Source organism: Peromyscus leucopus, chromosome 12 (assembly GCF_004664715.2).
Source record: "Peromyscus leucopus breed LL Stock chromosome 12, UCI_PerLeu_2.1, whole genome shotgun sequence".
NCBI classification, from domain to species: Eukaryota; Metazoa; Chordata; class Mammalia; order Rodentia; family Cricetidae; genus Peromyscus; species Peromyscus leucopus.
The window spans coordinates 2,036,336-2,059,476 of NC_051073.1; the positions used below are offsets into that span (position 1 = coordinate 2,036,336).

General features: G+C 53.2%; 1 protein-coding gene across 3 annotated transcripts; it reads left to right on the plus strand.

Annotated features, from left to right (window-relative positions):
• Positions 1 to 232: 232 nt before the first annotated feature.
• LOC114700344 (integrin beta-2-like protein) lies at positions 233 to 22,854 on the plus strand. Of its 3 annotated transcripts, XM_037209606.1 has the most exons (16): positions 233 to 322; positions 4,886 to 4,946; positions 7,130 to 7,218; positions 8,200 to 8,380; positions 9,192 to 9,362; positions 10,223 to 10,380; positions 11,323 to 11,478; positions 12,345 to 12,440; positions 14,365 to 14,454; positions 15,354 to 15,494; positions 16,770 to 16,957; positions 17,728 to 17,972; positions 18,433 to 18,649; positions 19,427 to 19,620; positions 21,820 to 21,966; positions 22,222 to 22,854. In XM_037209606.1, the coding sequence occupies exons 2-16, from the start codon at positions 4,889 to 4,891 to the stop codon at positions 22,290 to 22,292; spliced, it is 2,202 nt and encodes a 733-aa protein (XP_037065501.1). In that variant the 5' UTR covers positions 233 to 322; positions 4,886 to 4,888; the 3' UTR covers positions 22,293 to 22,854. The 3 variants fall into 3 exon arrangements, with proteins under 3 accessions (XP_037065501.1, XP_037065499.1, XP_037065500.1); XM_037209604.1 differs by lacking the exons at positions 233 to 322; positions 4,886 to 4,946 and having other exon boundaries at positions 6,832 to 7,218; XM_037209605.1 differs by lacking the exons at positions 233 to 322; positions 4,886 to 4,946 and having other exon boundaries at positions 6,832 to 7,158.
• Positions 22,855 to 23,141: the final 287 nt, after the last annotated feature.

Sequence of the window (23,141 nt, forward strand, 5' to 3'; positions counted from 1 at the left end):
TTGGGGAATCCCTGGGCATCTCCAGACTGCTGTCCCAAGCAGCTGCCCTCCCTCCCCTGGTCCTCTTCTCTTTGTGGGAGCACTTCCTCACTGTCGGGTCCCACCCCTACCTTGTAGCTGCTGAGAGCAAGGAGGGCACAGAGGACTGAGGTGAGGCCCATGTGTGGGGCAACCAGCCACAGGTCACTCCACTTCCTCCCGGGAACTGAGTCAAAAGAGGAAGCACCAGGCTAAGGTGTGTCTGCCAGAGAAGTCCACAGAGCCAGCTGAGTAGGAGCTGAAGAACCCCGCAGCTGAGCCAAGGCCTCCAAGGAGCCAAGTGGTGAGTGGGGGTCCTGTCCCTGCTGCTCTTACAGAGGACAGTCACCTCAGGCAGTCTTTTCCAAGCAGCAGGAGTATGGATCCTGTGGCCCCAGTCCAGGGTGTCTGGAAGAAAACTGTTTCAAGGTCCTGTTGTATTGATGCCCATCAAGGAGAGGGACCTTGAAACCTTTAGGAAGAACCATGGGGCACACTAGGAACACCCAGAGCTGAGAACCCAGGTTCAGGCTGGGGAAGAACAGGCACAGATGCACAGACCTCCAGCTTTGCCTCTAGGATCTCATACACTGTCTGGGCCTCCAGAGACATGGTGGTTGCAAAAACAGCAGATCAGGAGATCTCTTGCGGGGAGGGTTTCCTAGCCCCAGGCCTGAGGTGGAGGCCAGGTATGACTGGAGCTATGGAGGAAATTCCCAGGGCTTTCTACAGGAGCGAGCGTGCTGTGTCTGCCTCTTTCTGCCTCAGCTAATCCCCCCCCTCTCTCTTCACACCCTAGCCCTGAAAAATCTACTTCCACACTCACCTGTGTGAGAGACTGTGTATTTGTATGTATGATATGTGTGTCTGTGCACGTGTGTGATATGTACATGTGTCTGTGTGAAGTGTGCTGGTATGCACATGCATGCCTATGTGTATGGGTATGTTTAGTTATGTCTGTGTAGTGTGTGTGTGCACACGCGTGCTCGTGTGCGTGCGTGCGTGTGTGTGTGTGTGTGTGTGTGTGTGTGTGTGTGTGTGTGTAGTGTATATATGTGTCATATGCATGTGTGTCCAGCATGTGTCTTTCCTAAGATGTCATCCCATGACTCCCTGGGTGCTCAGACTTTAAAAGGCCTGGCCGGGTAGCTGTCACACCAGGTAAGCATTGTGCTTAGGGAACAATTCTGGTGTGGGATTCTGATCCAGATAACCCCAGCATCCCCGCCAAGGTCAGGCTCCTAAGAGCTGTTATCAAGGCCTCTGGCAGGCAAGAGGACAGCTGAGGTCATCCTGAAGATCTTCTAGGCTCACCTGGGATCTTCTAGGATCTGAACCCTGTGGCCTGCCCCTTCCCCGACCACCATCAGCACCCCAAGCTCCCCTACTGTAAGGCTGGGTGCCTGCACTGCTGCCATGTCACAAGGGGGAGGACGGCATCCGCAGCCCCTGCATCTTGTAGCACCTGAGGTAGATGCCATGACAGGAGAGGACGGGGGTGAACTGTGAGAGCAACAGGGACGCCATAGCACCAACCACCTTCCTGGGACAGGGGCTCCACACTGTGACATGGAGGCTGCACTAGACTGTAAGCTGTGAATGGAAAGTAGAGCTGCTGAGGGACTCTGGGACACTGTCATCAGGCCACCTCCCAGAAAGGATGTAGTGCAAACTGAGGCTGTGTGGGAAAGGGCGGCCAGCTGGCAGAGCAGACACGGTGGTAATGGGGAACCCTGTTTCTACTGGATCACTGAACAATACCCTGGGTTGTCCCTGACCCTAGCGGGCCTTCCATAGACCCACCCCTGCACATAACCTGGTACCATAGGGCATATCATTTCCTGTTGGTAAGAGATGTAGACATGGGCTAGAGGGCAGGCCTCTAGGATGCTCAGATCTGGCCAGTATGAGATGCAAAGATCTCTGAGCTATGAGATGCAATGTTACTATTATAGGAGCTCTAGGGGATGGGGTTCTTCTGTCCAAGCCCTAGGCAGGGGTCTCTTGGTGCTCTAGAGTCTGAGAGTACAGTCAGCTCCAGGAGAGTCATTCTGCCCAACTGGCTCTTAAGTAGCATCCATTGTGTCTGGAACATTTGGAGTGGAGACTCAGTGGAAACAGGGCCGGTGCAGATGCTGAAGGGACCAGTGGAGGCAGAGTCCATGTCTTTAAGAAGAGCCTAGATGTTTCCAGTGTGGCACCAGGAGAGACCCAAGAGCATGTGCTAGCGGGATGAGTGGGTGAGTGAACGAGAGCAACCCAGTGACTGCCGAGCAGGGGCCATACAAGCCTGTGAGGTCACTGTCCCCACAGCGGCTACTGTCATGGTATAATTCTCTTCAGGATTGTATATGGTGGGAAGTTTTGGCATCTGCCGTCTCAGGTAGTGCATTAGCTAATACAGAACTGAGAGTTTTTCTAAGACTGGCAGTGGATGGAGCCAGTTAAAGATTCCAGCGTGGAAGGAGGAGGGGCTTCCAAAGGCCCCGCCCATAGTGTGGGCAGTTGATGGCTGCCATGGGCGGGAGCGTCATTCTTCTTTTCGGGGAGGTTGCCCACGCTCCAGTGGGTGACCATGGTGGCCACATGCATGCGAGAAGCACTGACTGAAGTCAGAAGGTTAAGAATAATAACTAATTACAACAGCAGTTAAGAATGCTTGCTGCTCCTCCAGCAACTCCAGTTCAGTCCCCAGGGCACACGTGAGACAGACAATTCCTGTAATACCAGCTCCAGGGGATCCGACACCCACTTCTGGCTTCCTGCAGCACCTGCGCACATGTGGCATATATACACTGACATGTACACATAAATTTAAAAATCAAGTAAATATTTTAAAAATAGAGGATATAAAGTTTAGAGAGAGAGATGGGCTACCAAGTGGAGGTGGATATGATTAAGTTACATTGCATTCATTATGAAATTTCTAATAAATAAAACCCTTATCTTTAAAAGATGTTACTATATGCATTTATGTAGAAAACTGGAAAACACGGACAGGATTACTGGAAAAACTGGGAATACTGGTGATGCAGTATCTTCACCCCTGTCTGGAGCTCTGGGGTCTCAGGACAGTGTTCCAGTGCCCTGGTGCCTGTCTGCCCCTGGTTCTTTTGTGAATGTAAAGGCAGCAGTGACTCCATCTTGGGACTGGGCTTCTGTGTAAACTGTTGTGTGGGCTGTGAGCATCACGAGCCTTTATTTTTGTTTTGACCCCACTCGCTCTCCCTCCAAACCCCCGTGGGGTCTGCCAGTCTTGCCCTGCTCACTCCCACGGCATCTTGACACAGGTAGCTCACCCAGGGAGCCTCAGACTTCTCAGGGCTGAGTAGAGGTTTCTGCAGCTGGGAAACTTTACAGCAGGAAGTCACTCGCCTCTTCTTGCTGGTCTCAGCCTGTCCTGTTGCTTAAATTGTCCTCGATGTTTCATCATGTGAGCCTGTGTTCATGGGAACATGTGAAGTAGATGGGATCCATTTTCCCTCTAACACATCCCTCAGGTCTCATAGCCCAGGTGTTTAGAGCTTGATTCATCCTGAAGTAGGGTCTTCATTCGATGCCTGTGTTTGGTGCCAGGGAAGGGCACCCGGGTCCTTAACAGGATCTCCACAAAAAGGAAAATTGCCAAAGCCCAAAGCAGGAGCTGTGGTAACTAACCTTCACCACTTCCTGAGAATGTGCTGTGTTGTGCCATCGTCTCCCCAGTGAGAAAGTTGGCTTTGCTACCGATTTCTGGTGGGTTGATGGGTCCTGAGTTTCCTGCTGTGGTCACTTAGAGTTCTGGGTGTTCAGGGTTATGAGGGACTGCCTGTGCTCAGCCTGCAGGATGAGCCTCCCAGGCCGTTCTTAATCACAGGGTTCACATGGAGGTGGCACCCACCCCCACCCTGTCAGGCTACCCGTCATCAGGTCACTGGGACACTGCAGTCTGTGGGTTAGTCTCACTGCAACTCTGGTCCCCTCCTGCTCTCTGGACAGTGCAGGGTGCACCCAGGCCCATGTTCATCCTGTTCAAGTTTCCCTACCAAGGGATGTGAGGTCACCCAGTGTGTCATCACCCAGTGTGTGTCACCAGGTGACCAGCATGTCATCACCAGTGGTTTTTTGGTTGGTTTGTTCAGGTTTTGTATGGAAAGGGGGGAGTCCAGTCAGTGTCCTTAGAAAAAGAACAAATCTAAGTTAGGAGATACTCACCCAGAGGTGGTGTGATGCACTCAGTAACTAAGTCCCTGGAAACATTGGGTCTGAGAGACAACTGACCAGCCCTGAAGCAGTTGACTCTCAGAGTCCTTAAGTTACAGGTTGGAGGCTGGGAGTGACCTAGAACAAGCAGTGGCCTGCAGCCACACATGCACAGCCTTCCAGCACCACAGGAGAAATGTCTCAGCTTGTAGCCCAGGCTCCATGCTTGAAGACTTAGCCATACAAGGTACACAGCATAGAGCACACATAGGTATGTGAGTATGAGTTGTGTGCTGCATTTGTGACATGTAGTGGGTGCTGCGTCTGTGTTGACATATGGCATGTGCTGTGGGTGTGAGTGTGTGTGTGTGTGTGTGTGTGTGTGCATGTGCACACACTAGTGTGTCATATGTCTGTATACGTATGTCCCCTACAGTGGGCACCCTGTCTTCTGTGCTTGGTGCCCCAGGCACATGAATAGGTATGTGCCCTCCCCCACTTCCTCCTTCCCTGAGCCTGACGACAGTAGTAACTAACTCATGTGGAACCTGAACCTGTCTGATTCTTATACCCTGTGGTAGCAGGAACAAAATCATCTCCACCCTCAGCAGCCCTGTATTTCAGACAATCCAAGAGGGGCTCGGTAGGTGGTCAACCTGGACTCACGGAGCCGCTCCCTCCACAGGACATGCTGGGCCGGCACCCTCTGCTGCTCATCCTAACTGGGCTGCTCTCCCTGGGATCTGGTGAGTTCCATGACGTCACCTCCAATGGGGTGTTCTGGGAAGAGCAGGCACACCCCATGGGCATCACTCAATTCACAGAGCCACATGGCTTTAGGTCCCGACCTGAACTCCCCTGAGCCTCTTCCCACCCACTCCCATTGACTCTGGAGCAGCCAGGATGAAGAGAACCCACAGTCGGGATGAACAGAACCCACAGTTGGGATGGGCAGAACCCGCAGTCGGGATGGACAGAACCACAGTGGGATGGACAGAACCCACAGTCGGGATGGACAGAACCCGCAGTCGGATGGACAGAACCCGCAGTTGGGATGGACAGAACCCACAGTCGGGATGGACAGAACCCGCAGTCAGGATGGACAGAACCCACAGTCAGGATGGAGAGAACCCACAGTCGGGATGGGCAGAACCCGCAGTCGGGATGGACAGAACCCACAGTCGGGATGGACAGAACCCGCAGTCGGGATGAACAGAACCCACAGTCGGATGGACAGAACCCACAGTCGGGATGGGAGAACCGCAGTCGGGATGGACAGAACCCACAGTCGGGATGGACAGAACCCACAGTCGGGATGGACAGAACCCACAGTCGGGATGGACAGAACCCACAGTCGGGATGGACAGAACCCCAGTCGGATGGACAGAACCCACAGTCGGGATGGACAGAACCCACAGTCGGGATGGACAGAACCCGCAGTCGGTAGGATGGGACAGAACCCACAGTCGGGATGGACAGAACCCACAGTCAGGATGGGCAGAACCCACAGTCGGATGGGCAGAATCCACAGTCAGTCGGGATGGACAGAACCCACAGTCGGGATGGGCAGAACCCGCAGTCGGGATGGACAGAACCCACAGTCAGGATGGACAGAACCCACAGTCGGGATGGACAGAACCCACAGTCGGGATGGGCAGAACCCGCAGTCGGGATGGGCAGAACCCCAGTCGGATGACAGAACCCACAGTCGGGATGGGCAGAACCCGCAGTCGGATGGGCCCAGTCGGGATGGACAGAACCCACAGTCAGGATGGACAGAACCCACAGTCGGGATGGGCAGAACCCGCAGTCGGGATGGGCAGAACCCACAGTCGGGATGGACAGAACCCACAGTCGGGATGGGCAGAACCCACAGTCGGGATGGGCAGAACCCGCAGTCGGGATGGGCAGAACCCACAGTCGGGATGGGCAGAACCCACAGTCGGGATGGACAGAACCCACAGTCGGGATGGGCAGAACCCACAGTCGGGATGGGCAGAACCCACAGTCGGATGGCAGAACCACAGTCGGGATGGACAGAACCCACAGTCGGGATGGACAGAACCCACAGTCGGGATGGGCAGAACCCACAGTCAGTCGGGATGGGCAGAACCCACAGTCGGGATGGCAGAACCACAGTCGGGATGGGCAGAACCCACAGTCGGGATGGGCAGAACCCACAGTCGGGATGGGCAGAACCCACAGTCGGGATGGGAGAACCCACAGTCGGGATGGACAGAACCCACAGTCAGGATGGGGAGAACCCACAGTCGGGATGGGCAGAACCCACAGTCGGGATGGGCAGAACCCACAGTCAGGATGGGGAGAACCACAGTCGGGATGGGCAGAACCCGCAGTCGGATGGCAGAACCCACAGTCGGGATGGAGCAGAACCCACAGTCGGGATGACAGAACCCACAGTCGGGATGGGCAGAACCCACAGTCAGTCGGGATGGGCAGAATCCACAGTCAGTCGGGATGGGCAGAACCCTCAGTCGGGATGAGCAGAACCCACAGTCGGGATGGACAGAACCTGCAGTCGGGATGGACAGAACCCACAGTCGGGATGGACAGAACCCACAGTCGGGATGGGCAGAACCCGCAGTCAGGATGGGGACCCAGTGGGGACAGAACCGCAGTCAGGATGGGCAGAACCCACAGTCAGTCGGGATGGGCAGAATCCACAGTCAGTCGAGATGGGCAGAACCCGCAGTCGGGATGGGCAGAACCCACAGTCAGGATGGACAGAACCCACAGTCGGGATGGACAGAACCCACAGTCGGGATGAGCAGAACCCACAGTCGGGATGGGCAGAACCCGCAGTCGGGATGGGCAGAACCCGCAGTCTGGATGGACAGAACCCACAGTCGGGATGGACAGAACCCACAGTTGGGATGGACAGAACCTGCTCACCCTACTGTCTCCCCAGCCCTGTCCCAGCTGTGTACCAAGGACAAGGTGAGCACCTGTCAGGACTGCATCCAGTCAGGGCCTGGCTGCGCCTGGTGCCAGAAGCTGGTAAGAACTGCATGACTGACGAGCAGAGTGTGACATCTATTCATTTTCTCTGTCTCTGTCTCTGTCTCTCTCCATCTCTATCTCTTCTCTGTCTCTGTTTCTCTGTGTGTCTTTTTCTGGTCCCCCTGTCCCCCCATGACTATCTGCCCTCTCTCTCTCTCTCTCTCTCTCTCTCTCTCTCTCTCTCTCTCTCTCTCTCTCTCTCGTCTCTCTCTGTCTCTGTGTGTGTGTGTCTCTCTCTCAGTCTCTCTGTCTCTCTGTCTCTCTGTCTCTGTGTGTGTGTGTGTCTCAGTCTCTCTGTCTCTCTCTGTTTCTCTCTCCATCTCTATCTCTTCTCTGTCTCTGTCTCTGTCTGTCTCTCTCTTCCTCTCCCCCCTTCACCCATGGATACATGTGTTTCTATCTTGTTCAATGTTCTGTGACTATCATTTGTCCAGTGGTGCTTCAGAGTCACAGGCCTGCCCACGGCCCCTCTAAGCTATTCTGGATGCCCTCAGAATGACTTTCCTCATTTGTTTTGAATACATTGAGGGTGGTGTGTATGTGTGTGTGTATTGCAGGTGTATGTGTCCATGCACACAAGTAGAGTAGAAAGAGGACATCACTCTCCATCTATTCCTTTGAAGCAGGATCTCTGTACACCTGGAACTAGGCAGGTAGCCAGGAGTGCTTGTGCCAAGGCTACAGGCACATGTGGCATTGATTTGTGTGTACATGCTGGGGATTTGAACTCAAGTCCTCACTGCTGAAGGGAGTAGTTCAAGGGCAGAAAAGGGCCTGCAACCCATGGCTCCGCATGACATGGAGCTCTCAAGGAGACCAGGGCTCTCTAGGAGGCTTGGTATTCCTTGGTAGGCTGTCCCAGTCCACAGAGATTTCTATGCCAAATTTTAAGGACAAGTGAAGAGGAGATAGGCTGGGGTCTTTGGTCCCTCCTGGTCTGTCAGCTTCCTCCTGACACTAAACTGGCCCTTGCCCCAGAACTTCACAGGCCAAGGGGAGCCAGAGTCCGTTCGCTGTGATACTCCAGGGCAACTGTTGCTAAAGGGCTGCACATCTGAGTACCTCGTGGACCCCAAGAGCCTCGCTGAACCCCAGGAGGACAAGGACAGGGACCAGAAGCAGCTGTCCCCACAAAATGTGACACTTTACTTGAGACCAGGTAGGCTTGAGCTTGGCTGGCGTGAACCAGGCACTCGGTGTTTACAGGTGCTCGGCCAGCATCCCCGGTGTCATTGTGGGCAGGTAGACTGTGGTTCAGTTTCTTTTCCTGACACTGTGATAAAATGCCTGGCAGAGGCAGCTCAAAGGAGAGAGGGTTGACTTAGTTCAGGGGGCAGCCCATCATGGTGGGGGAGGCAAGCTTGAAGCAGCTGAGAAACTATTTAAACCAGCCTGCCTAACAGATGTGACCATGACCACAGCAAGTGTCTCTCGGAGCACAGGCCCCCAGCATTGCTATGAGGCCTGGCCCCGGGGAGCCAGGGTGGCAAATCAAGCCTTGGGCATGAGCAAAAGTCTTGAGTGGCCCGGCTCCACAGGCTGAATAACTCACCTGCCAGACATACTGCTCGTGGATCTGGAGAATGGAAGTCCAAGATCAGGGTGCTGGGAGGTGCTGGGTTCCCCAGAAGCCACTTCTACCATCTGCTCAGTGTCCCCACAGGACAAGGAAGAGGCAGGAGAATTTTAGGTGCCCCCCCTTTTTTTAAACAGGGTTTCACTATGTAGCCCAGACTGGCCTCCAACTCACAGAGGTTTTCCTGCCTCTGCCTCCCAAGTGCTGAGGTGAAAGGTGTGCCCCACCAGGCACAGCCATCAATCCCTTTTTAAGGACGCTAGCCCAGGCAGCAATGATGGAAGAAATGCAGAGGACCGAGGTGCTATTGGAGAGAACAGCCCACAGGCGGCACCTGCCTCAGTACATGTCCTAAGACAACACAGCCCAGCAGGGCCACCCTTCTCCTTCACAGGTCAAGCGGCAGCATTCAGAGTGAGCGTCCAGTGGACCCAGGACAGCTCTGTTGATCTGTACTTCCTGATGGCCCTCTCTGGCTTCACACAAGGCCATCTTTCCAAGGTCCAGACACTGGGCAGTGACCTGCTCCAAGCCCTCAATGAGATCACCAGATCAGGCCATATTGGTGAGGTCCACAGCCACTGCAGGGTTCTGGCTCAGCTCTTCCCATAGCCTGGGCAGCCCTCCCAACACACCAGAGGCAGAGATCTGTCAGCTGCAGCTGCAGAGTCCTCAGGGCATCAGTGTGGGTGGAGTTGGGCCTGCATCCCCTCCAGGGTCCATATCCAGTCACTGACTAGGAGATTCAGCCCTCCACTTCCTCTTCTTTCCTCTTTCATTCATCTTTTGGTATGATGCTAATTTCTAAAAATCAAGGAACGTCAAATTATGTTGACTAAGCAGCAAGCATAGCATAAAGGCAGTGATCATGTGAGCTGCAGATCAAAGGTCAGTGCTCCACAAGCACCAACAGGTCCACAGAGCATAAGGCTTGGGTACACGCATGTGTGATGTGTGTACACAGCTCCATGTGGCCCGGCTTCCCCAAAATAGTACCCTCTCTTCCCTGAAGAGTGATGCACTCCCTCACACTTGGACATGTGTGTGCACATTCACATACTTGTATGTGTATACATAGCCACATGCACACCCACAGGCATGTATAAGACCACATGTGCACACACATTCTCAAATACATATGGTGACATATGCAAACAATTTATTACCACACCTGGACATGCTCACATTCATACAGGAACACACATAGGCATACTGGGCCCAGACATATACACAATTTTGAATGCTCACATGTACACACAGGTACTCCCACAACATACATACTCAGACACCCACACACTCCATGTTGCTTTCTCGCTTACTTTACTACAAGACAGGGAAACTGGAGGTTGTGTCCAAGTATCTCCCAGGCTTGCTTCCCTATCTTGGACCCAGCCTTCCACCCCAGCCCCGCCCTGTTCTCCTCAGGCTTTGGATCCATCAGGAACATGACCTTCCAGCACATCCTGAAGCTGACTGATGACTCCAGCCAGTTTCAGAAGGAGCTGGGGAAGCAACTGGTTTCTGGACACCTGGATACCTCCAAGGGACAGCTGGATGCTATGATGCAAGTCACCACGTGCCTGGTGAGCCTACAGAGCCCTCCTGAGGTCTGCAGACTTCCCCAAGTCTGGAGCCTCATGTGGTACTGCAAGCTGCCTGCACTAGCCATGTTCCCTCAAAGGGTCAAGCCACTGGCCCCTTTGCTGGCTGCCAGCCTGAGGAGAATAGCCCTCACTGGACCTCTAGAGAGCCTCAGGAGGTAGGCTGGGAGGGAGAGAGGGAAAAGAGCAAAGGGACCTGGAAGTTAACCACAGATTTTATATTAATCTGTGATGCCACTAACTGTCTTGTAGCCTAGACCATCAAGTGGTCATTGTAATCCGGGCCTCATCCTGCATGTCCTGAGTCAGGGGCCCAGCCTCACTTCCAAGACAAGACAGCAATCCCTATCCAGAGTTCCCTCCTATGACTTCTCTCTCACCACACACCAGCCCGCATCAGTCCCAGGCTGTCTCTTTATAATGTCACTGTTGCTGCAGGCTAACTCTGCCCTGGTTCATCTCTCAGCTCTCCAGCCTCCCTGGAGCCCTGGACACACGCCCTCATGGGTGTCCAAATACAGTGTACTCCAAGCACACATTCCTTTCCAGGGATGATCCAGGAAGATGCAGTCCCCCTGTGGTCCCTTCACTGGCACTTGGGATTTACCTGTCATGATGGCCACCATAGTCTTCTCCTTCTTTGGGAATGTTTTCAGGAGTCCAGTCCTGGCTCTGGAGGGACAGGCTGTAGAAGTTTCATCTTTTTGAAAGTAGACATGTGTTTCATGTCCCCTCACCTCACACTTCAGGCATCTTAGCAGATGCATCCCAGACTCAATCTTGACTCCCTCTTTCTGTTGTCTGGCTGCTCTGAAACCCCAGAACGGGAGGGTCAGTGGCTCCAGGCTGCAGGCTGTCACACCTGAATCCTGGGGACGCAGCTGAGGAAGCTTGGTGGGTAACTCGAGGCCATTTATTTCTCAGGGAGAAATCGGCTGGCGCAATGGAGCACGGTTTCTGGTGTTCGCCACTGACAACGATTTCCACTTTGCTAAAGACAAGAATTCAAGTACCAGACAGAACCTCAGTGATAGTCACTGTCACATGGAAGATGGCGTGTACAAGAGCAGGAGAGAGCCGGTGAGTCTCTGTCCTTCCCTGGCATCTTCTGAGGGTCAGCCCTGCATGACACAAGACAGGAACTCAACAGGAAAAAAGACAGGATTCTTACGAACCCACCCCCACGTAACAGCGTGGTCAGGTTCACACAGGGCTACCTCTCCAGAGCCTTGGATACCTCTTTCCACCTAAGAAGCAAATTCAAGAAAAAGCTCTGAAAGCTGTGAGTGGGAGTGTTAGGTCTTAAATATCAGACTCAGACAAGAGCACATGGTAGGACACCAAGGCATGCTGAAGAGAGTCTCCCCTATTCTGCAAGTCAGTGGGAAGTCACAAAGAATAGAGGTGGGCTAGAAGGCTAGAAGGAGCCACTGAGAAGAACTAGGGGGACCCTGGATGCACACCACAAGAAGACCAAGTCCCTAGGGGATGGAGTGGACTTAGAGGGAGGGGACTTGTAGGCAAGCTGCGGCAGGACTAATGATAAGTTTGAAGAAATTGGAAGTGGATAATGAAGACCCCCTAACCTGAGTCCAAACCTATCGTGGAAGCTGCAGTTCCCTGATAGAGAGAGGGTCTGTGGGTCAACAGAGTCACAAATGACTGGATATGACCTAGAAGGAAAGGCTGAGAGAGGCTGCCAGGAAGGATTCGAGGACCTGGGGTCTGCACCAAGAGGCCAGGCACATTGCAATGTTTGGTGTTTTCTTAACTGTCTTTCAATATCATTCATCTCTGCTGAATTGTTTCACGTATTTGTACACCTTGTTCAGAGAAAGTGCTGCCACGGGACAAGGGCAGCCTGGACTTGAGCTAGCACCGTAGTCCTCAGAGTTAGAGGCACTTGCTTCAGCTGGGTGGCCTGACAGGATGTCTCTTCTCTCCAGGACTACCAGTCAGTGCTCCAGCTGGCAAGCAAGCTGGCTGAAAACAACATCCAGCCCATCTTCCTGGTGCCCTCGAGGATGGTGAAAACATATGAGGTAAGAGAGGTGGGTCTTGAGCAAAAGAGGCATTTCAGCTGCATGCCCAGCATTCTCACAGCCTCACCAGAGTCCTGCTTCCATTTGCCAGACTGAGGGCCAGAGACCAGAAGGAAACCCATGTCCAGTGGCCCGAGATGAGGAAGATGGTGGCCATAATCTATTTGTCAGATGACCAGTTCTCCTGGGCCATCAGGGTCCCTACAGGAGAACCTCAGAGTTAAGGTCTGCAGTGGGACCACTAGGACCTCAGCCTCCTCCTCCAGGAGGGACAGTGATGAGCACCTGAGAGAGCTGCTCTAGGGACCCCTGAGCTGATCCATCCAATTAATTCAGAAAGCATCTGCCCTAGGAACAAATTCTCCCCATCTGAGTGTGATAACAGTGTCCCCTGACATTGTCCATCCTCACAGGCACAGACACATGTGTATTCAGGTTGACTGCCCTTGTGGCTGGATTCTCTGAGGCTGTGTGGCCTTGCACGACCTCATGTTGTACAAAGATGCAGGGCGGGGTTGAGTATGAACACGAATCTTGGGGGAGAAAGCCCTACAAGGGCTGGGAAGTTGGCTTTTGTTGGGTCCCATCACAGGTCCTAGGTAAGCCTTCGTTGCCAAGACAACAGGAAAACCACAGTTCTTGCTGTTAGGTTTCCAGGCTCCAGAGAAGGGAAACTACCCTGCAGAGAGACAACAGGAAAAAGAAGAGGGGGCAGCCTGTGGAATACCTCCATCATAGCCAGGCACAGAGAACTGTGGCTTGGCTCTGCACGGGTTGCCAGCGAGGGGAACAAAGAAGAGATCACTCCATAGTTAGGATGTCGCAGTCCCTATGTCCTCATCTGTAACTGGGCTATGACAACCCCCCTCCTCATGGGGTTGTAGCAGGTCAGGAGTCATACTCCCACAGACAGCATGGTGACAAGAGAGGAAGCCACAGATGAGAGACTAGAGGTCTACCACTTCCTTTGCCTTGGGAGGTCATAGGCCTTCCTAAGTCTCTGGTCTTGGGAGGCTGATCAAGGCCACAGGGAGCAGGTGAGGATGTTACACATAAGACCCTTCTTTGTGCATGCTTCTGGACTTAGGAGAAAGCAACTTCCACAAACTGGACAGGCCAGAGCCCAAATTTTCTGGTGGGCTAGTCCCATGGCCAAGACCAACGACCATGAGTTGCGGAACTCAGAGAAGTCTGGGGGTCTGGCTATAGCAAGCCTTCTGCACTTCACAGAGAGGACTGACTCCCTTCTAGAGAATCATGGGACAATTCTGGGGAGAGAGGTGCCTTGGCTATCAGTAAGATGTCTCTGGAGAAGGTGGCAACACTCCCATTTCATGACATATGACACAGTCCTTGAACGGCACTAGGGCAATTGTGAGGAGGATGCTGGCCTGTCTGCTACCCCGGGGCTCAGGCTGGGCCACTTCTAGGGACATTCTGGGAAGCAGATTGGTCCTGCCAGAGCCGATTGCCACAGGGTTGTGTGACATGATCACCATGAAAGTTAGGTTGTTCAAACTCAGGAATGCTCGGAGCTTACCTCTTCCTGCAACTTTACCACATTCTATTGTCATCTGCGCCCTTATGTGTCCTGTGTATGATTTCTGTCCACTATGGTGATGTGTTGAAAATACTGTCCCATGATGAGCCAAGTGCATGTTCCCAAGTCAGTGACATCACCAGTTTGAAACGGAAGTGGACTCCAGGAGCACTTACACCACAGACGTGTGAGTGCTAAGATCCAGGTGTCGGCGCTTGGCAGCATGCCCCTGGTGCTCGTTCTGTGACTCGGTGAAGTGGGCTCTCGCTCGAGCATCATCCTAGCCACCTGGAGAGCCTGAGGGACCCTCCGGGTATCCCAAGCCCTCGTGAGCATGGAGGAGCTGGTGGTACCAGGTGCCAGCTTGATCTTCTCTCCCAACAGAGAATTGCCATGCTCATCCCTAAGCTGACCATTGGGGAACTGTGGGACGACTCCAGCAATGTGGCACAGCTCATCAAGGATACCTACAGCGTGAGTCTCCTGCAGTAGCTGGATGAGTTGGTCTGAACTTCACAGTTAGCAGAGCTCTGACTTTTAGAACCCTGCTGTAGCCTCCTGCAGCCTCTACAGGTAGCCCAGAGTCTTCTGGACAGACACATAGCACAGGGAAGTTCCTCTTATTGGTGAATGATGGTATGTATGGCTCCCAGATCTCATCTGGCTCTCTCTGAAACATGAGTTCTAAGCTCTACCCAAATGGGGCTCTTCCCTGCCAACCACTGTGGAGAGATAGAAGGGCAGGTGGCCAGAGGAGAGCACACCCCAGAAATCACCTCAATAAATCCATACCCTGCGTAGACAACCTTGGGAAGGAGGGCCTGTGGCAGCCGCAGGTACCCTCAAACTCTGGCCTAGGCTTCTATGGCCAAACATCCTGGGGTCTGCCAGCACAAGTGTGTGGGGGACCCTGTAGCACTCTTCCTTCTCAAGCCTTGTGAGCCCAGATGCCCCCCAAGAAGGCTCCTCGCCAGGCCACTGCCCAGTCATGTCTATTTCTGCCTTTAGAGGGACGCCATCATTGCCCACTCACCGCATGCCTCCTGCCCGGTCTCCCTCCATCTGTGTCTTGTCTCTCACATCACTCCAACCGTCTAGGGTTCCTCCTCTGCTAACCTGGAACTCAACAGTGAGGGGACTGTCCTCAAAGGGCTCACAGCTGTGTCTATGCTGGTCCCCTGCCGGTGGCCTGACTCGGAGCAAGCCACGGCCTCGGCCTGCTGGCCTCTCCTGACACACTCCCTGAGCTACCAGTATGTTTGTGTCATCAACTGGTGCACAGCAGGGGCATGAAAAGTGCAATGGTGCCACAGTCGTGGAGGGCAGGGACAGCTGAACCTGTCGCCCCGAGCATGGCTGCTCTCTGCCCACAGAAACTCTCCTCCAGCATCTTCCTGGACCACACCACCATCCCCAACACCCTGAAAGTCACCTACGACTCCTTCTGCAGTAACCGAGCATCAAGTACAGGCAAATCCAGAGGGGACTGTGGCGATGTGCAGATCAACGACACGGTGAGCCTGGGGTTCCCACCTCAGCATCCCGGGGGCCCGCAGGTATCTCAATAACTCCATCCCGGGGGCCCGCAGGTATCTCAATAACTCCATCCCGGGGGCCCGCAGGTATCTCAATAACTCCATCCCGGGGGCCCACAGGTATCTCAATAACTCCATCCCGGGGGTCCACAGGTATCTCAATAACTCTATCCCGGGGGCATCTAGGAGGAAACAGGCTCACATGGGAACAAGCAAGAGGGAAAGCAATCGGTGACCAGCATCCGCTCCTTCTCCCTTTGAACATCACTTAGCAGAGACCAGCGCTGTCTATGTGGTAATGTTAAGGAGCAGGAAGACACCATAAGCACATGCCAGGGAACCCCAGGCCCCTCCTGGAATAGCCCTGATGCACACTGGCCAGCCGTGCGATAACAGCACCCCCTAGAGGCAATTGCTAGGCATGAAAGGAGATACAAACAAGATGGACTGGGTCAGCTTTTCTGACTTCTGTTTCATCTTTTGATGAAAACATCAAGACTCAAGCCACACAGGTGAGCAGAAAAACGAACTGAGTTATTTCCCTAACACACTGGATATAAATTTGTTACCCAAGCTTTCGTTTTTCTTTTTGCTTGTGAACTAACATCACACACACACACACACACACACACACACACACCCCCACACTACACCTACACTCACACTGAACAAAATACCATCCCCTCATGCTGGATATCCACATGAGAATTTGACCAATTTTATCCTAATTTTTAGATTGTGTGTTACTGACATTTCTCCTCTATCTTCAAGAACCATGGGTTTAAATTTATTTTAGATGTGGCTTGACTTGGCAAACCAGAACTCTCCTTGTACCACCTATGTGTGCTGTCACAGACTGGCCCTGATCTTCACATTCCCTCTGGCATCCTAGTATTTTAGACACTAGACTTGTGGGCCCGACACAAGGGAAAACTGTCTCCCACAAATTCACTGTAAAATCCCCTACTGTATATATAATGGAAAAATTACCTCCCTAGTCTGATTCACAGCAGGGCTCGGATGCTGGTTAGTGAGGGCTGTGGGTGAGGGTGCTGGTCTGGCCTCCCTACAGCCTGGTCCATCGTCCATCCCAAGATCCAGCTCTTATCCTCATTCCTCTGCTTCAGAGAGAACCCATGCCATCCACTCCCCTGACATCTATCAGGTCCCTACCAGCACCCCTGAGGGGAAATGAGGAGGACTGTGACCCTGGTCACCCATGGCCCCTGTCTAAGCCCCACGCTACTCCTACAGGTCACCTTCCAGGTTAACGTCACAGCCTCAGAGTGCATCCGGGAGCAGTCCTTTATTATCCAGGCCCTGGGTTTCCCCGACACAGTGACCGTGCGAGTCCTTCCCCAGTGTGAGTGCCAGTGCCAGGACCAGAGTCAGGAGCACAGACTCTGTGGAAGCAGGGGTGCCATGGAGTGTGGCATCTGCAGGTGAGGCAGGTACACGCAGCCCTTGGCAGGCCAACCCATGGGAAAGGTGTCTGTAGGTGAGGTGGACCCAGCAAACCAGCCTTTCCCACTCACAGGACAAGTGTCTGCAGGTGAGGTGGGAATGGCCAGCCTGGGGCATGCCAGCCTGTGGGAAAGGGATCTACGGGTAAGGTAGTCATGGACAACCACAGTACAATATCCTACTAGATAGCTTCTAGACTGCATGGTATGAGAGGAGATGCCGGGGAACCTGGGGTTCATACCCCCAAAACCCTTGCTGTCACTCCCCACCCGGGGTACCCCTCAGAAATTCTGACTTCATTCTTTTCTCTGGCCATGAAGGGTTCAAGGCAGAGAACTGACTGACAGGAAACTCCCCTCACTAGAAGACAGAGATCCAGTAGCAGGCAAGGACTGAGGACAGGACGGATCAAAGGTCAGACCTCGGGTCTGGTCCATCAGTTACCTGAGACCCAGGGACATTCAGAAGTCACAACTAGTGTACCATTTGCCCCACATGGGTTATCTGCATGATACCACAGTGCCCTGTCAGAGGGATGTTCATGGGCAGCTTACCCAGGGCAGCCTCTGGAGGGATCTCAGTGCCTCCCCCATGTTCTATTCACGGTGCGTGCTCAGACAATTGAGAGAAGAGCAGAGGTGGCGTGCCATACTTTACAGGTGTTTGGATGTACACCAGACCCGAAGCGGCTGAAGGTGTGCCCATCCCAGGGAAGAGCCTGAGCACAGCTCTTCCTACCCTGCCCCAGGTGCAACTCCAACTACACCGGGAAAAGCTGTGAGTGCCAGACACACGGCCAGAGCAGCCAGGAACTGGAAAGACGCTGCCGGAAGTACAACGGCTCCACGGTGTGCTCCGGACTGGGAGACTGCATCTGTGGGCACTGTGTGTGCCACGCCGGTGACCTCCCAAACAATGTGATCTATGGACGATACTGCGAGTGTGACAACTATAACTGTGAGCGACATGATGGTCAAGTCTGCGGTGGTCCACGTGAGTGACAAGGGACGCTGGAGGCGGGGACGGATTTTCTTGTCAATCTTGCACCAGGAGGCATTGCGTGGGACACTGAGATAGAGGTACAGATGATTGCTGGCACAGCAGCTGCAAACCTGGGCAGGCCTTCCATGTCTGTGAGGGCCAGGCATTGTCCTAGCAGGTCAACAGAAGCAACAGTCCTGACCCAAGAGCTCTTCAGACACGGGGGAGGCCCGCTCTGGCTGAAAGGGGGCTGCATTGCTGGAGGGGTGGGGGGCCCCTGTGTCTTTGCCCAGCTGTCCTTCCCTGGTGGTGTGGGGCTGTGTGAGGAGGTACAGGTACACGTGAGCAGCAGAGGAGCCTGTAAGTACAGTTCTCCCTGCAAGGCAGTATCAGGCAAGGGCCCAGGGCGATGGTTCCTGGTTCCTACCCACCTTCAAGAAGGAGCGTTGTAGTGACCTCAGCTGTTTTCCAGAGAGGGGCTCCTGCTTCTGCGGCCAGTGCAGCTGCAAGGCAGGCTTTGAGGGCTCAGCCTGCCAGTGCCGGAGGTCCACCGAGGGCTGTCTGAACAACAATTTGGTGGAGTGCAGTGGCCATGGCCGATGCCACTGCAACAGGTGTACATGTGACCCAGGCTACCTTCCGCCACTGTGTGAGCATCTTCGCTATATCCCGCACTGCAGCCAGCACATGTGAGTGTCCCCAACCACGCACACTGGCCTCATGCTAGTCTACCTGAGAGTATCAGGGATGCCACTGCACCGTAGTTCTCAGCAGGACCCCGCAGACCCAGCAGGAGGCCTCATTCTGAGGGGAGCCTCTACCTCCCTTGGGCCCTCGAATCCAGTTTCCACTGGCTCTGCCCTTCATCTGCTCCCAGGATCACAGTCTGCTTTCACCCTCACTTACACCACTGTGCTGACCTCTAAGAGTGCCTAGGATTCTCACTACAGGACCAGCTCGTATGTGGATATCCTCACATATTGCATGCTGCGAACCTTGACAATCCCATGTACCCCGAGACACCCGCTCATCCTTGCATATCTGTACACCTTAGTCATCAGGGCACCCTAACATGCCCAGTCTACACTCACACACTATACACCTTGCACACCTGTACACACTGGTCCACCAGTGCACCCTAACACACCAGTATACATTCACACAATGTGCACCCTCACACACACACACACACAGCCTTACACACCAATACACCCTTATTCATTGGTGCATCCCCACACACCAGTACGCACTCACACACCTTTCACACTAACACACCCATGTAGCATGACACCCGTGAAGTCTCGCACACCTGTCATATGTCTTTTACATAGTGCTGCACCCCAACACACCTGTGTGCCCTCAAACACTTGCGCACCTTGCCCATCCGTGTGCCATATGTCTCATGCCCTTGGACCGCCCCCCTGCCCACCCCATTCCATCAAACTCATTCCCCAACTTCTCCTCAGCTCTTGTGCCGAATGCTTAAAACTCAGCGATGGACTACGATGCATCAGTGAGTGTGGGAGTCTGACGAGTTCAGACACATTCTTTAAGGGCAAGAACTGCAGTGAACAGGACTCAGAGGGCTGCTGGATAACCTACACTCTGCATTGGCGAGACTGGGGAAAACTCTCTTCCATCTACATAGATGTGAGCCGAGGTAAGGCTGGACGGTGCCCAGATCTGGTGCGGGTCGGACATAGTGACAAGAACTCTAACCACAGACAGCAGGAGAGCTGCAGAGGGAAGGGTCTCTCTTCTCTGGGCAAGGATACTCAGTAGCAAAAGGGGAACTATCCAGGGTACCTGGGCAGGTACGTAGTGCAGGGAAGCTGGCATCCGTACCCTCACCTGGCCCTGCACCAAGAGATTGATGACTGATAGGTCCTCTGGTACTAGCTCCAGTACGTGTTGAGCATGGAACCACTGAAGCGCCACACCACACAGTGGGAGCATCTCCCATGTGATGGAGGGCCCCATGGGCTGGTACCCATTAGCTGTGTCAGGATACCTACGGTGAGTCTCAGAAGAGTGGGGTTGCTGCTGCCCCATAAGCACTGTTTGCCCCCATTCAGCTCAAGTCCTTGACAGTAATGCCTGGGAACTGAAGATTCTGACCCGGTCTTCATGGGGTTCACAGTATGGTCCTATCAGACAATGTCCAGCACAGCGAGAGGCTGCAACCAAAGTTAAAATGATGCAAAGGCCTTGTGGTGAGGGCCTCTTCCTTCTGGAAGGAAAAATGAGATCATTGGGACGAGGAGACATGGCAGGTCTGTGGTCATGACAGTCATCAGCCCTTGGGGCACCACACATCCTCCATGGATTCAGGTTTGTTCCTGAGCATGGCAGGAATCTATTAGAGGTTCCCAGAAGAGTGCTGGGCAGTGGTGATGCACACCTTTAATCCCAGCACTCTGGAGGCAGAAGTAAGTGGACCTCTGTGAGTTTGAGGCCAGCCTGGTCTACAAAGTGAGTTCCAGGACAGCCAGAGCTATACAGAGAAACCCTGTCTGCAAAAACCAAAAAAAAAAAAAAAGAAAAGAAAAGTTCCCAGAAGAAAAGTGGCAGCACCCACATTGTCTTCTTCTTTTTTTTTAATCTCAGCTGGCAACCAAGTGGACAGTGTCCTCAGTGACCACACGGAACTGTTGAGGGACATATTGGACACAGTCCTGTAAGAGGACAGGGTGAACATGGGCCTGTCTAGAGCGGCTGAGACAGACATGGTCCTATCACACATTGCCGTCTGGTCAGGACTAACAGACTAGAGGTGGACAGCTGAGCTGGGTTGAGTCAGGAAGGAGTATGGACAGATGCCACCCTTGGGTGAAGATGGTAGGAGAGAAATAGAGGACTAAGTGAAAGTTTGAAAGCCCAGGGTTCCCCAGCAGGTGGCATGGGAAGTTAGGGGTTAGAGCGGCTGGGAGAAGTGATGAGTGACAATGACCGAAGACGTTGAAGACAGTGGATTTATCTGGGCCAAAGGCATGACATCCTTACAGGTCTTAGGCAAGAAACTCCAGAATTCTAGTTCCGCATCCCATTCATGCTTGGAGGACTGAAGGGACAAAGGCAGTGAGACCACTCGGATAACCATGAGAAATGCCAGCCAGCAGTACACTGGGACTCTTACGGGACAGAGACCTGGAGCCCACTGTTCCCCAACCTTTCTCAAGTTGGAAACCCAGCAGAGTAGGGGGGGGGCACAGACTCGGTGTGAGGTACCTGAAGCTGAGGACCTGTCCTTAGGCTATGAGCATGGACCTCACCAGGGTTCCCCATTCCCACTGTGCAGTGAGATGGGTTAGGATCTCTCAGGCATGCCCATAACCTTCTTCTCTGTGAATAAGAAGCCAGGCCCAGTGGCCCTTAAGTATCGTTTGGGACCACAGGGACTGGCCTTGCTTCTGATGGAGTTGAGCCTATGTTCTCTTGTCTGCCCATGTTGACGGGCAGACAGCAAGCCTCTGGAGTGGGGACCCTCTGGGAGAGACGGTGACATGCAGAGGCTTGTGGGTAGAGACTTCTTGTAGCCCACTAGGTTTCCTAGGGGCTGTACCCAGCAGGACTGCATAAGAGGTTGATTGGCCCACGGGCCTGGGTACCAGGTGTTTGTGAAGGTCTAACTAGCAAGGGGGAGGTCTTTTGCTCCACTCCTTTGCATTGTTATAAATAGACTTTGGAATAAAGTTCTGGGCCGGTGGACAAGGATCCAGGCCCATCTTCTTGTGTTTTCTCTGTTTCTCTCCTGTCTGTTCTTAAGTCTCTTATCCACAAGAGTTCCTGGGGTACGTAATGGTGGGGCCGGGTCCTCCACAGGGACTCACACGATTTACGGCTCATGCTTTCTCCTTAGTGTGCCCTACCACCATTGCACTGAGTGTGGCCGTGGGTGTCCTGGGGGCTGCTGTCCTCCTGCTGATCGTCTGGATAATCTTCCTGAAGGAAACCCAGAAGATCAAACTCTCTAAAAAGGATGGGGCTCGAGGCACACTAGAACCGAGTAAGCGGCTAGGCTGTGTGCCCCTGCACCCCGCTGTCCTCTGTGACTTCACACACTGTAGGTCGTGGCTGTTTCTGAAGGTCAGCAAACACCCTGTGCCAGCAGCTCGGCTAAGTGGGCACACTATAAAAGTTATGCCACAAAGACTGAATCCATGGGAGGTCTCTACTTTTGTCTTGGTCCTCAAAGTGACATCTATAAACTGACCCAGGGGGCCTCCCCACACTAACAAGATCATGTTTGGTTTCTCCCCAGAAGAGGCTCATTTTCAAGAACAGCACCATGGGGAGTCACCATGGTGGCATCAGGAGAGACAGGGTACCTGAAGAAGATAAGGTATCAGGATCAACCACACCTCCTCCACACTATAACCAACCATCGTACGGCTTACACTGCTCAGAATCACCAGCACAAAAGCTGGTTCTGTTTCTTTCCAAGGTGACCTAGCTGCCAGATCTTCAGTGGACTTCTCTCCAGGGAGAGCCTCGTCTCTGGCCCATGTAGTCATTCATAATGCTTTGAGAAAAAAAAAATCCTAAATCTTAAGAGGTCAGACACATGCTTTCTGTGTGAAAAGTAAGAAACCAGTTCAATTAAATGTAGGGCTTATTTACATGTTAAACATCTCTTTGGGAGTGTTGTTCCTGTGTATGTACATGTCAGGGGTGACATTAGGTGTCTTCTTCAATTGCCCACTGCCTTATTTTTTGAGACAAATTCTTTTCATTGAACCTATGAGTTCTAGGGACCCCCCCATCCCCAGAACTGGTATTACAGACACAAACTGCTTGTACACAACTTTTATGCAGTTTCTGGCAGTACAGGTCACTATGGGCAGGAAGGTCATGATAACCACAGCATGAGGCAGCTGGTCACATTGTGTCTGCCATCAGGGAGCAGAGAGAGGTGAATGTTGGTGTCCTCTCCTCCATTTTTATTCAGTCCTAGACACCAGCCTACAGGATGATGCTGCCCATGTCTGGGGTGGGTCTTCCTACCTCAGTTAGACCTCTTTGGAAATGTCCTTCAGAATATCTCCTAGGTGATTCAAAATCTAGTCAAGTTGGCTATCAAGGTTAACCACCATAGTCAGGCCATCAACAACCCTTGTCTTCAGATTGCTGTGGACTCAGGCTTCTCTGCATCCATCAGTTCATGAGTTGACTTCTTTTTTT

What these genes read in the sequence shown, in the direction of transcription:
- LOC114700344 (XM_037209604.1), top strand. Translation starts at nt 6,871, where the DNA reads ATGGGCAGAATCCACAGTCAGTCGAGATGGGCAGAACCCGCAGTCGGG. An exon ending in CACCAGATCAGGCCATATTG is followed by an intron (nt 9,363 to 10,222) that starts GTGAGGTCCACA and finishes TGTTCTCCTCAG; the next exon opens with GCTTTGGATCCATCAGGAAC. An exon ending in ACAAGAGCAGGAGAGAGCCG is followed by an intron (nt 11,479 to 12,344) that starts GTGAGTCTCTGT and finishes TCTTCTCTCCAG; the next exon opens with GACTACCAGTCAGTGCTCCA.